Source organism: Rhinopithecus bieti, unplaced genomic scaffold, assembly GCF_001698545.2.
Source record: "Rhinopithecus bieti isolate Rb0 unplaced genomic scaffold, ASM169854v2 scaffold_12, whole genome shotgun sequence".
Lineage (NCBI taxonomy): Eukaryota > Metazoa > Chordata > Mammalia > Primates > Cercopithecidae > Rhinopithecus > Rhinopithecus bieti.
In genome coordinates, this window is record NW_016803028.1 from 1,269,529 (window position 1) to 1,283,077 (window position 13,549).

The window sequence follows — 13,549 nt, forward strand, 5'->3', positions numbered from 1 at the left end:
GAGGCAGGATGCTTATGTCATTTCTTTCCTTTGGCAGTTTCTAATGACACATTTGTTGGGTTGAGGGGGTGGGAGGGAAGGCTACTTGATGGAAAAACAGAAGGCAGAAATGGAAAATGCTGTTTCCAGTAACCTATTGTGGGGCTGGCCTTGCAAGAGGGGAGATGAAGATGGACACAGTGGTGGTTCTGGTGTTATACTTATCTTAAAAAGGGACTAAAGGAGGCCAGGTGCAGTGGCTCACGCCTGTAATCCCAACACTTTAAGAGGCTGAGGCAGGTGGATCACCTGAGGTCAGGAGTTCGAGACCAGCCTGGCCAACATGACAAAACCCTGTGTCTACTAAAAATACAAAAATTAGCCAGGCATGGTGGCGCACGCCTATAATCCCAGCTACTCAGGAGACTGAAGTACGAGAGTGGCTTCAACTCGGGAGGCGGAGGTTTCAGTGGGCTGAGAACACACCACTGCACTCCAGCCTGAGCAACACTGTGAGACTTTGTCTCAAAAAAAAAAAAAAAAAAAAAAAAAAAAGACTAAAGGACTTTGGAGATGATTTGGACAAAACTCCTTGTGGTACAGATGAGGAAACTAAGTTTCAGATTGAGTAAGTGAGTTCTACTGGCTCACATGGCCACTTGCACCCGGACTTAACACTCTTTGATTCAAATCCATGTCTTTCCAAGAGTAAATTGGAGAGAATCTCTTTCCAAAGATGTGCCTCAGTTTCTTGAAATGAAACAGGAGAAAGTCTGCTTTTCAAGAACGGGTATTGAGTCCAAAGGGTAAAATCAGCATCATCAACAGCAAAAGCCCCAAACACTTGCCCAAAGCCTGCATTAAACAGTTACCCAGAATTTGGCAATGCACTGGCCACATACAACATGACCTTGATGTCTTTAAGTTGGGGCATGAGGTCCTGAAGTTCCGTGATGGTTGACGTTTCCAAGGCAGCTGCCTGGTGCTGAGCCACGTGCTGCACCCGGGTTTCTGCAGGCTCCACGGAGGTACGCACAGGATTGCTTTCAATACAACAGAGCCTTCTGGGGCTTTTCCAGACTGGACCCTGAGCTCAGACACGGTTCTACAGAGATGGTCCATGATAGAGACCCACAGGCCACTCGGATGACACCAAAATAGACATGTGAAGTCCTGGCTTAGTTGACTGGGAGGGAGGAGGGAGGGGGAAGCTGCTCCCTACACGTCCACCTGATGGAAATATTCTGAGCAGGAATGAGCTGTAAATAAACTAGGCTCCTAAAAACAAACAGCTCCAGGGAGTCGGGGAGGGCAGAAATAGATGGCCTTCCCTGCTGGGAAGAAAGTGGGTCAAGGGGGAAAGGGTGAGGGGAATGGGATGGGGGAGCTGAACAATGCAGAGGCCTCATCCAGAAATGCAGCTGATAATTTGTGGTCACTGAAGAGGTCTCCAGTTTCCAGGAAGAAAGGAGAGAAGTGATTGCTTTAAATGATACAAGGTCCTTCATCAGTGGAAGCCACACAGGGTGCTGGGTGAAGGAAGGCACTGGAGGCCATATATGGTCTGGAAAAATAATGGTGATGAATGCATATTAGCAGTGTGGGCCTGCCAGCTTACCAGGTGCTTTTGGAACACCACAGCCTCAGCCTTTAGCTGTGTGCTGAGGCAAAAGAGAAGCAAAGGAGAAACTGTAGCCAGGGGACCTTAAAAACATTCTGGGATTGGTGTGAACCTGCCAGCCTCCTCCACCCTATAACTGAAGCTGCCCACTCCTAGCAACTCAACACTCTAGGAAACTTGGAGAAGCTTAAAGAGGAATACATTGGTATTAATGTCAAGTTCTGGAACAATGTATCCATATTATTTTACCGCTGAGAAAAGTAGCCCATGGCTGCTGGAGCTGCCCTGACCCTCAGAGCTCACCATGGTGTTTTGCAACACGGAAGCGATGTCACAGAACACCAACATCAGACAGGGTCACCCTGTGACCTTGATGGATTGAGACGAAAATAAGAATCACTCAATCACAACTTAACATAGATGAAAACAGGACTATCGGCCGGGCGCGGTGGCTCAAGCCTGTAATCCCAGCACTTTGGGAGGCCGAGACGGGCGGATCACGAGGTCAGGAGATTGAGACCATCCTGGCTAACACTGTGAAACCCCGTCTCTACTAAAAAATACAAAAAACTAGCCGGGCGAGGTGGCGGGCACCTGTAGTCCCAGCTACTCGGGAGGCTGAGGCAGGAGAATGGCGTGAACCCGGGAGGCAGAGCTTGCAGTGAGCTGAGATCCGGCCACTGCACTCCAGCCTGGGCGACAGAGTGAGACTCCGTCTCAAAAAAAAAAAAGAAAACAGGACTATCATCCAACCACAAAAATGACTAAACATTCTCCTGTCCTTGCTAATATGAGTGATTACTGCTGTTTAAAAAACCAATCACAGCTTTAGTCTTGCTCCACTCTCTTCTTCTAGATATGAATTAAGATACTCAATTATAGAATGACTCTTTCTTCCTGATGGCATCCAATTCANCAGGACTATCATCCAACCACAAAATGACTAAACATTCTCCTGTCCTTGCTAATATGAGTGATTACTGCTGTTTAAAAAACCAATCACAGCTTTAGTCTTGCTCCACTCTCTTCTTCTAGATATGAATTAAGATACTCAATTATAGAATGACTCTTTCTTCCTGATGGCATCCAATTCAGAGTGAAGCCACACTTCGTTTCCTCATAGTCTCCGCTCAATCACCTAGCAAAAGCCCAACCCTAGGATCAGTCCTTCCCAGCATCCTCTAACTGAGATGCCCCACGGTTCCTTCTCATGTGTGTTCTCCCCCTTTGCAGTGAGTCAGTAACCAGCTTGGTTCCCTGAAGCCTTTGCTTGGAGGTCACTGATGCTTTAGCCCCAAGTTGTTATGGGACTTGTAGCTCCAAACCTTCATTTCTACCACATGCAGTCGTGGTGTAGAGCTCAAGAGGAAGGGCTCTGGAACCAGACTGCCTGGCTCTGTCACTTACTAGCTATATGACTTCAGACAAATTGCTTTAACCTCTTTGCCTCAGTTAATGGATCTGTAAAATGGAGATGATGATAACAAAAGTAGTACTAGCTTGTAGGGTTGCTGTGAGGATTAGGTGAATTTATATGTGTGAATCACTTAAATGGTGCCTTGCATGTGGTGTCTGTCATTATTAATTCAGCAGATGTTTGTGGAGTGTCTAGTGTATGCGAGATACAGTGCTAGACGCTGGGGATAAAAACTGGCTCCTGCTCTCCCAGAAAGCACAGTTTGGTCAGAGGGATACAAGGAAATAGTTTTTCCCCTTGGAGAAAACCTAGCATAGGGGTAAACCCAGAGAAAAACATAGCAGGGCCACTCAATCTTGGCCTGGAAAGTCAAGGAAAGCTTCCTGTTAGAGGCAACACCTGAACACTTCTTGATGGACTGCTTATGGGAGGGCAGAGAGTGGGGTATAAGCAGCAGGCCTCTGGGCTCTGCAAGCCTTTCCAACTACAGATGCCATTTAGGTACTTTCTGCTTCCCACAAGGCCTGGCCCAGTGCCTGGCAGAGTGTGCTCAAATGAATAAATGTCTAACACTCATAAACTAGTGCCTGCTGTGACTTTTCTTTCTCAAACTCTGACCATTGTTGCCCCAGGTCCCCTGCAACTTCAAAACCACCCTTGAGTCTCTCTGCTCTTTCCCTCCTGCAACACAGTCCCCAGTTTCTCTGCATCAGTCCCTCCCTTCCTTTCCCATGCCCTGCTGTATGCTCCCATTCTCCAAGACTGTCTTCCGCACACCTGCACCTTCCCAGTGTTCTCCGGCACCATTTTGATCCTGTTACTCCTTTACCCTGCACCTGCCGTGGCTTCCTACGACTTTCCGATTAAAGCTTAAACCCAGCCGGGTGCGGTGGCTGACGTCTGTAATCCCAGCACTTTGGGAGGCCAAGGTGGGCGGATCACGAGGTCAGGAGATCGAGACCATCCTGGCTAACATGGTGAAACCCTGTCTCTATTAAAAATACAAAAAATTATCCGGGCGCGGTGGCGGGCGCCTGTAGTCCCAGCCACTCAGGAGGCTGAGGCAGGAGAATGGCGTGAACCTAGGAGGCCAAGTTTGCAGTGAGCCGAGATCGCACCACTGCACTCCAGCCTGGGCGATAGAGCAAGACTCCGTCTCAAAAAAAAAAAAACAAACAAACAAAAACTTAAACCCCTTTGTGGGGTATCCAAAACGGAATGATCTAGCCCCAAATTAACTTTCCAGCTTTCCCTGCATCCTGACCCCAACACCCACTGTTCCTCCTCTTCATTAGGCGACCACCTTAAAGCGTCTTGCCTCTGTGCTGTGTTTAATGTTTTTTGTTTGTTTGTTTGTTTGTTTTTTTGAGATGGAGTTTCACTCTTGGCTGGGCTGGAGTGCAATGGCACAATCTCAGCTCACTGCAACCTCTGCCTCCCAAGTTCAAGCGATTCTCCTGCCTCAGCCTCCCGAGTAGCTGGGATTACAAGCATGTGCCACCACACCCAGCAAATTTTTGTATTTTTAGTAGAGATGGGGTTTCGCCATTTGGTCAGGCTGTTCTTGAACTCCTGACCTTAAGTGATCTGCCCACCTCGGCCTCCCAAAGTGTTGGGATTACAGGCGTGAGCCACTATGCCTGGCCTGTTTGACATATTTTGGAGCGCCTGTCTGCCTTGCCTTCTTCAGGAGAAACTCCTCCCACAGCCTCTGTTGAGCTGGTGACAGACCCTGAGATCCTGCTAACGACTGGATCTGAGCCGGTCCAGGGCAGAATCTGCTCAGCTCCCCCCATGACCTGTCATCTGGCTGGGCAAACAGATTCCCTGTGGTGGATGTTTGAACTAAGACCCACAAAGGGATGTTCCAGACAAAACAGATGGGGAGGGTAAAAGAGGTGAGGCAAGACTGGGTCAGCTGTCATGGGAAGATGGGCGTGAAAACGCCAAAGAAGATGGAATGGATCAGATGCACAGAAAGAAGCATAGAAGGGGAGATAGGGGACAGGGGATGGAGGAAGTTGAGAGAAATACCAGGACAGTGTCATGCTCCATTGACTCACTGGCTCCAGCTCTTTCTGACAGTTGTTAACTTTATGATAAATCTCCTTTTTCCCCAGAGGCCATGTGGGTGAAGCTCTGCTTCTCACAATCCAAGTAGCCCTGAATGGAACACGGTCTCTCTCCTGCCATTCCTCCCGCTCCCCAGGGAGTCTCCCTTCCTTCCATCATCCACCTCCCCAGCTGGCCCTTCAAGGCCTAGCTCAAGTACCCGTGACTTCCCCAGATATTTTTGTGGTCTGGAAGACTTCCTGTCTGAATTCTCCTTGCTCTTCCAGAATTAGCATGAGTGCCAACTTTCCCAAAAGATGGCCAGGTCCATCCCAGCTGGTGGCTACCTGTTGTTCCTGTTTTTCTGAATTCCTTCAATCCCTCGTTAACTTGTATGACCTAGAGTGGATGCTGCTTTGGTGTTGGGTGCTGGGTTCTATGGAACTTTTTGTGACCAAGCTAAGCACCAAGCATTAGATAGGCCAACAGTTTTCATTGGAGCAGTTTTGGAAATTTTCAAGGTATTTTTGGTTGTTTCAAAGGCTGGGATGGGTAGCACCACTGTGTTTGTTGAGCCGGGTCAGGAGTGAAAGCTGTCTTGCAAAGGGTGAGACAGAATTTTCCCACATCCTACATGACTTTGAAATGTCCCAAGGAACATTCATACCTATATATAATTACCTCATTCTGTAACTGAATTATCTTTTACACAGCATTTTTAAAGCACTGTTGTAATATAAATTGAGTTTTCTAAGACTACAATTACAGAGTAATGGTTGTGCTTTGTCTAGTCGGGAATTTTACCCAGTGTTGTTTATTATTTCAGAAAATCACATCACATGGTGGACACATTCCTTGTAGCATGGGAGTTGCCAGTACCATAATCTGTATTTGAGCTGTTGCATTCACTGTGATTTCACGTAAGTGCAAGCATCAAACTACAGCATTATGTATTCTAATATTGTTGTGTCTGACCACTTATAATCAAAATGTTTACTTTTATATCATAAGTCACTTTTTTTTTGTTTCTTTCTTTCTTTTATTTTTTGAGATGGAGTCTCGCTCTGTTGCCGGGTTGGAGTACAGTGGTGCAATCTTAGCTCACTGCAACCTCCACCTCCCAGGTTCAAGCAATTCTCCTGCCTCAGCCTCCTGAGTAGCTAGGACTACAGGCGCATGCCACCATACTCAGCTAATTTTTGTATTTTTAGTAGAGATGGGGTTTCACCATGTTGACCAGGATGGTCTCGATCTCTTGACCTCATGATCTGCCCGCCTTGGCCTCCCAAAGTACTGGGATTACAGGCATGAGCCACCACGCCTGGCCCATAAATCACTTTCTTATATTTTTCTTTTATGTAGAATTAAGAGCACGATATTGATTTTTTAAATCGTGTGTCAGTGTGCTGTATTATTTATGAATTTCATTTCTGGATAATAAAGGTGTCTTTACACAATATTTCCCATAAAAGGTCGCATTGGGCCTGAGAGGGCTGAGGGCCTTTGGCACAGGCCAGTGGAATGCTCCATCATCAAGGGTGCTAGAGAGTGTGTGTGCACAGAGCCACCATTCCTGTGGACACCGCACGACCTGGCGATTTCTGGGGAGCACTCAGCACTTGTCTAGTGTCTGAGGCAGGTCCTGGAGCACAAGGTGGAGATGGTTGGCAGATGCTGGCCCCTGGGAGATAAGACAGAAAACTGGATTCAGGACTGAGAGCATGTGGTGGTCAACCTGGCGCGCATGTTCTGTGAGGTCAGAGGTATCGTGAAGGGGTGGAAGTGAAGGTACATCGTGACACCAAAACTGAGAACTGAAAAACCATAGCTTTGGGTGATTATGGATATTGCTACTATGAACATTTTAGTACATGCATTTTGGCGAAAACACACCCACTTTTTTTTAAGGGCCATTTCAAGAGAAATTTTTACTTGTTGGTATAAAAATAAAACTATAACCATTCAAGCTGGCTCTTAACTAAAAAGTTTATCTTGAAACATTTGCAGTAACTCCCACTGGATTCATTAGGTAGGGACACAAATCAGGGCTGTCTCAGCGCAAACACCAGAGAACACATATATGGTCCTGGCCAATGCACATCATTCAGATATACTGGGGAGGAGATTCAAGCTTGGAGTCAGAACCTGAAATTTTAAAGATCACTTGCAATCATGATTCCAGATACACCCACTTTTCTATTGGTAAAAACCTAGGAGTGAAATTGCTAGACTAAAGTGTATGTCTGTGTTCAGCTTTAATAGAAGATAACAAGCAATTTTCCAAAGAGGTTGCATCGGTTTACATTCTGGCCAGCTAATGTGTGATAGTTGTGGTTGTTCCACATCCTTGCCACATTTCTTATGTTCTGTCCTTTTCATTTTAGCCATTCTGGTGGATGTGTAGTTGTATCAACCCAATGAACATCAGCAATGTTCAGCAGAATGGATGAGCAGGTTGTGATATAGTCACTCAGTGGGACTCTATTCAGCAGTAACAATGATAAACAACAACCTAGATGATTCCCATAGACAACATGTTAAGAGAGAGAAAGCAAAGACAAGAGTTCATATTGTATGATTCCATTTACATAAAGTGCAATATCAGTCAAAATGAATCTCTGGTGTTAGAATTCAGGATGGGAAGGGGTGCAGAGATTAGAGCTTGAAGGAGCTTCTGGGTGCTGGGGGATGCTGTTTGTTGACCTGGGTGCTGGTTTCTAGGATTCGTCCACCTTGTGGAGATTTATTGGGCTGTAACTTATTGATCTGTGTACTTTTTGTAAGGCATACTTCAACATTGAACATTTACTAACATTGAACATGGATGAGACTTTTTGTAAAAATAAAGCTACAAAGGTTCAGAGCCCTCCCTTCATTTCCTGACACTGTGGATTAGGCTACCCATATACTGAGACATTAAACCATAATTCTCCAGTGACATGAGTGACACGTGAATGTGTTTGTAAAGTCTAGAGTCAATATATGTGTTTTAAATCATGAGTGTGGGTGTCCTGTAAGTAATGCTACCACCAGCCTGGCTGCCTCCCTGTCTGAACAATTTCCTTCTGAGTACAATATTAAAGTCATTAGCAAGCACTTTCTTCTCCTCAACTACTGAGGGCATATGATGAGTCTGTTTGAACTTTGCATTTCCTGCTACATCTACAAAGTAACAAGTCAGTATCCGAGGAAGGAGAAATGAACCTTATAATGGTCACAGTTTCCAGACAAGTTATCTGCTTCTTTATGAACCATCTTAATCCAGCAAAGGCAAGGGCAAGGGCATAATTGCTATGTCAAGTAGCCGACAGGAGTGGCTAGTTCAAGTTGAGATGTGCTGTAAGTGTAAAATACACACTGGATTTTGAAAGAATTAGTATGAAAAAGGAATGTAAACTATCTCATTAGTTAACTTTCTAATATTAAATATATGTTAAAATGATAATATTTGGGTTTTGTTGGGTTAAATAAAGTATATTATTAAAATTAATTTCACTTTTTTCTTTTTACCTTCTTGAAAGGAAAAAAATGTGACTACTAGACAATTTAAAATTACATCCAACAGGCTAGAAATTAGATTTGGAAGTCTGGGGTGGCAGGATGGGTCTTCCCTGGGCACGGTGGGTGTGACAGAGGCCCCAGCACTGACCACATGCTAACGAGCAGCAGTTTTCTCTGAACAGCCCTCCCTGGCCTGGATCAGAAGAAGCGTAGTGGCCACAAAGCATGCTGCCTGCTGACGCCCCCTCCACCACCACTGTTCCCACCACCATTCTTCAGAGGTGGCCGAAGTCCGGTGAGTACTTTGGGATTTATGAGAGGAAAAAAAAAGTGCAGGTACTACTCATTTGCACACCACACAGCCCCGCCTGCCTGCCCCACTCCACCTGAGCTGCCTCCGGAATCTTTTGTGACAGCCTTAACTCTCCACGGTCACCCAGAGGTTGAGCCCTGGAATGGACATTTTACAGTTCCTGGGGTGTGTGCATTCTCCAAATATCTTAAATAAATGATGGAGGGAGGGAGATTCTTCTCAGCAGGAATTGGATTTGGCAAAGTTTCTCATCTTCTCAAAAACCACGAGGTGAATTTATAATATAACTTCCTGGGTTCCCATCAGCTGCTCAAATATGGAATTTCCCCTTCTGTTTTTCTTCTCCCCAAGTGTTTATGAAATTCCATTCTGCAGCCCGTGTCTAACACAGACCATTTCCATGAGGTGACTCAGGAAATAGTTCTCCTGTAGCCACACTGAGGTGTGAGAGGGAGCAGAATTTGGAAAGAAAGGACAAGGTGAGGAAAAGAGCAAGATTCGGGAAACTGGCCTAGAAGGCAACAGCCAGGGCATTCTGGGAACTTGGGATTCTCAGCTCTTTCCCAACGCTGTTTCTCCTGTGCTGTCCAGTTCAGGAGCCACTAGCCATATGTAGCTATCTGGCACTTGCAATGTGGCTAGTTCAAGTTGAGATGTGCTGTAAGTGTAAAATACACACTGGATTTTGAAAGAATTAGTATGAAAAAGGAATGTAAACTATCTCATTAGTTAACTTTCTAATATTAAATATATGTTAAAATGATAATATTTGGGTTTTGTTGGGTTAAATAAAGTATATTATTAAAATTAATTTCACTTTTTTCTTTTTACCTTCTTGAAAGGAAAAAAATGTGACTACTAGACAATTTAAAATTACAATGTTGCTCTTATCGGTGGCTCATGTTAGTTATGTTTCCACTGGACGGTGCCAACCTAGACATTGGATAGAGGCCCCTGAAATGAGCTTCCTAACTCTATCCAAAGTGGCTGCGAGGTGTCTGTAATTCACACAAGCCAGGTTTGTTTCAAGAGCAGATGAGAGAACAGAAACTGGTAGCCCAAGATGTCATCTTCTTGGGGCAGTCATTGGGGTGTCAGGGAACTGCCAGGCTTAGAGACCTGAACCCAGAGCAGGTCTGTGTCCAGGATGGTGACCCTTCCTCTGTCCCCTACGCCTGACCTTTAACTCTGTGTTGCTTTGTACTGAAGCTTCTCTCCCCAGACATGAAGAATCTCATCCTGGAACTGGAGACCTCGCAGTCCCCGTGCATGCAAGGCTCACTAGGCTCCCCTGGGCCTCCCGGCCCCCAGGTTGGTGCACTCTACCGGACCCCTCTTGCTGTCTTCTGTTTAGAGCAGGAAAGCCCATTGCACAGAGTCTCTTAGTGTCTGCTCCTTCTCATGTGATACAAAGCTGTTTTTCCTTCTCTCGCCAACTTCCTGCTCCAAAGCCACATGGATAGAACACTGGCTCTTTGCTGGGTAAATTCTGACCTCCCGGCCTTGATTTCCTCATCTATCCAATGGGGATAATAATTGTCCCTACAGTACTGAATTTTGGGGGAATCAAATGAGGATGCCACCTCTGTGGATATGGTTTTTATTAGTTACAATCAGACAAACACTTGATGACGGTGCCCCTTATGTAACCATTGACCCCTCCTGTGGACCAGAGCTGCCTGCGTTCAGCACAGGGAAGTGGGGGTGCAGAGGAGATTGTTTCCTGCCTCACTGGGCCCCCAGGTGTTGCTACCAAGTAGCCCACCCCTGCCCACCAAAGCTAAAGGGGAGAGTGAGAAATAGGCAAAATGCTGGAGAAAGGATTTCTAGACAAACAAGAGTACCTTCCAGAAACCCCACCCCACAGACTCCTGGCCCCTCTGGCCTGCCTCCAAGAGGGTGCTCCATCGGTAAGGGACAGCTGGGCCTGAGCCTTCCATGGGGAGGAGAAAGAGGGTGTGAGGAGCAGTTAGTTCCCCAAGTGCTTTCCCATGCAGAAGGCATAAAAATGACATCACCCACCTGGGTAAACCCTCGTGTGGCTTCCAGACACTTGAAGGCTCACCTGGATTACAAAGCTCCACAAGAGGGGACTCCAGCCTGTATCTCCTACATCACTTCCTACCTCCATTGTCTCCTTGACTCAGCCACAGTGACCATCTCTCAGGTTCTCAAACACTCTAAACTTGCTTTAGCCACAGGGCCTTTGCACTTGTGGTTGCTGCTGTTTGGAATGTTTTTCTTTCTGGTTTTGATCATGGCAGCTCCTGTTGGCCACTCAGTACTCAGCTTCCATGCCACCTTCCATGCCACTTAGAAGTGCCTTCTACCACCCACTCAACCACTTAGTCTAAAGTAGTCTCCTGCCCGCACCCACCACCACAATCACTCTCTGCCACAATGACCTATTTTAATTCTCTGCATGATTTTCTCATCCCATTATGATTTTCTTATTTGTTTTTCTGTTCCTGGTCTCCCCTCTGTAAAACGTAAGCTCAATGGCAGGGGTTGGCAAACTATATCTGTGGATCAAATCCTGCAGCAAAGTTTCAATAAAACGTTGAAGTTTTATTGTCTGTGGCTGCTTTTGCACGACAAAGGCAGAGTTGAGTAGTTGTGACAGAGACCAAATGTGACCCACAAAGCCTAAGATACTGACAATGTAAACTTCTATAGAAAACATGTGTCAAGCCTTGGTCTGTGGGAACAGAGACATTGTCCATCTCGCTCACTATTGTATTGCCCGTCTACAACAGTGCACAGGGTCGAGATAGGTTCTCCATAATTACTTGTTGGATACAAGAAAGAAAACAGGACTTTGAACCCAGAGTTGGCCAGAGGCTGACACAGAGAAGCTGGGAAGCCTGCAGAAAAGCAAGATGAGAATCCTTGGAGGTGCATTTCTATCTTCCCACCTTCAGCCAGTCTACTCTAACAGGTCTCAGGCATGCTAGAACCCATGGAATATAGAAAAGAAAAGGGGGACTTTCTGCTGACCTCAGGACAGTGGCTCTCTGGTCACACACATCTGTAACTTCGTGCAATCCCCTTTGAAGCACCTGGAGGCTGTGTTGTCCAACTGCAGGGTCCTGTGTAGCCACCTTCATGTCCTTAGAACACAGTGTGGATGCTGTCCCTACTCAAAGTGAGGTCTGTGAACCAGCAACATTGGTATCATATGGGAGCTGGTTAGAAATGCAGAATCTCATCCCCCTGACAAATTCATTCTATCAGAATCTGCATTCTAACAAGATACCGCCCCTCCACCAAGTGAACGGAGTGAGTCATCTGCACATTAAAGTTGGAGAGGCAATGAGCTAGTGTACAATGACCTTGTGAAATAGTTCTAGTCCACTTCAAGAAACAGAAAGGACTAAGGCTTGGAAGAATCAAGAGAATGGAATGAAAACCCCCCTCTTCCCTATCCAAAAATAGAAGGTGAAGAAACCAAAGATAGTGGTTCTCAAATTATCTACACATTACAATTCCCTGGGGGAGCTTCAAAAATTACTGATGCTTGTTCCTCCTCCCCTGAGATTGGTATTTATTATTATTATCATTATTATTATTAGAGAGAGGGTCTCACTGTGCCACCTAGGTTAGAGTGCAGTGACTAGATCGCAGCTAACTGCAGCCTCCACTTCCCAGGCTTAAGTGAGCTTCCTACATCAGCCTCCCACAGGAGGTGGGACCACAGGTGCACATGCCATCATGCCTGGCTAATTTCTTAATATTTTGTAGAGACAAGGTCTCACCACATTGACCAGGTTGGTCTCAAACTCCTGGGCTCAAGCAATCCTCCCACATTGGCCTCCCACAGTGCTGAGATTATAGGCATAAGCCACCCCACCCAGCCTGAGGTTGTTATTTAATTGGGCTGGGTTGGGGCCTGGGCTTTGGGATTTTTCAAACATCTCCAGAGAATTGTAATATGCTGATAGACTTGGGAACCACTGGCTGAGGGGAGCTCTTGTTATTTGGACAAGTTTTGTAGAAATCATATTTCAGGGAGGGAGGTTCCAAGATGGCTGAATAGAAACAGCTCCAGTCTACAGCTCCCAGCATGAGTGATGCAGAAGATGGGTGATTTCTGCATTTCCAGCTGAGTTTTGAAGAGAGTAGTGGTTCTCCCAGCATGGAGTTTGAGATCTGAGAACGGACAGACTGCCTCCTCAAGTGGATCCCTGACCCCCGAGTAGCCTAACTGGGAGACACCTCCCAGTAGGGGCTGACTGACACCTCATACAGCTGGGTGCCCCTCTGAAACGAAGCTTCCAGAGGAAGGATCAAGCAGCAACATTTGCCATTCTGCAATATTTGCTATTCTGCAGCCTCTGCTGGTGATACCCAGGCAAACAGGATCTGGAGTGGACCTCCAGCAAACTCCAACAGACCTGCAGCTGAGGGTCCTGACTGTTAGAAGGAAAACTAACAAACAGAAAGGACATCCACACCAAAATCCCATCTGTACATCACCATCATCAAAGACCAAAGGTAGATAAAACCACAAAGATGGGGAGAAACCAGAGCAGAAGAGCTGAAAATTCTAAAAATCAGAGCGCTGCTTCTCCTCCAAAGGAATGCAGTTCCTCACCAGCAATGGAACAAAGCCGGATGGAGAATGACGTTGATGAGTTGAGAGAAGAAGGCTTCAGACGATTGGTAA

General features: G+C 46.1%; 1 protein-coding gene across 9 annotated transcripts in view; it reads left to right on the plus strand.

The window, feature by feature from the left end:
- The window catches only part of COLQ (collagen like tail subunit of asymmetric acetylcholinesterase), a 79,688-nt gene that overhangs the window by 24,440 nt on the left and 41,699 nt on the right, over nucleotides 1-13,549 (plus strand). For 4 of the 9 annotated variants that reach the window (XR_001887408.1, XM_017882445.1, XM_017882562.1 and 1 more), the window contains exons 2-3: nucleotides 8,753-8,865; nucleotides 10,093-10,194. Coding sequence is in view for 8 of the 9 variants with exons in the window: in XM_017882445.1 (XP_017737934.1) it covers nucleotides 8,753-8,865; nucleotides 10,093-10,194 (215 nt within the window). In the remaining variant the exon portion in view is untranslated. Of the gene's footprint in view, nucleotides 1-5,970; nucleotides 5,990-8,752; nucleotides 8,866-10,092; nucleotides 10,195-13,549 lie in introns of those variants that run through there. The other 5 variants (XM_017882841.1, XM_017882927.1, XM_017882714.1 and 2 more) reach the window with 3 other exon arrangements.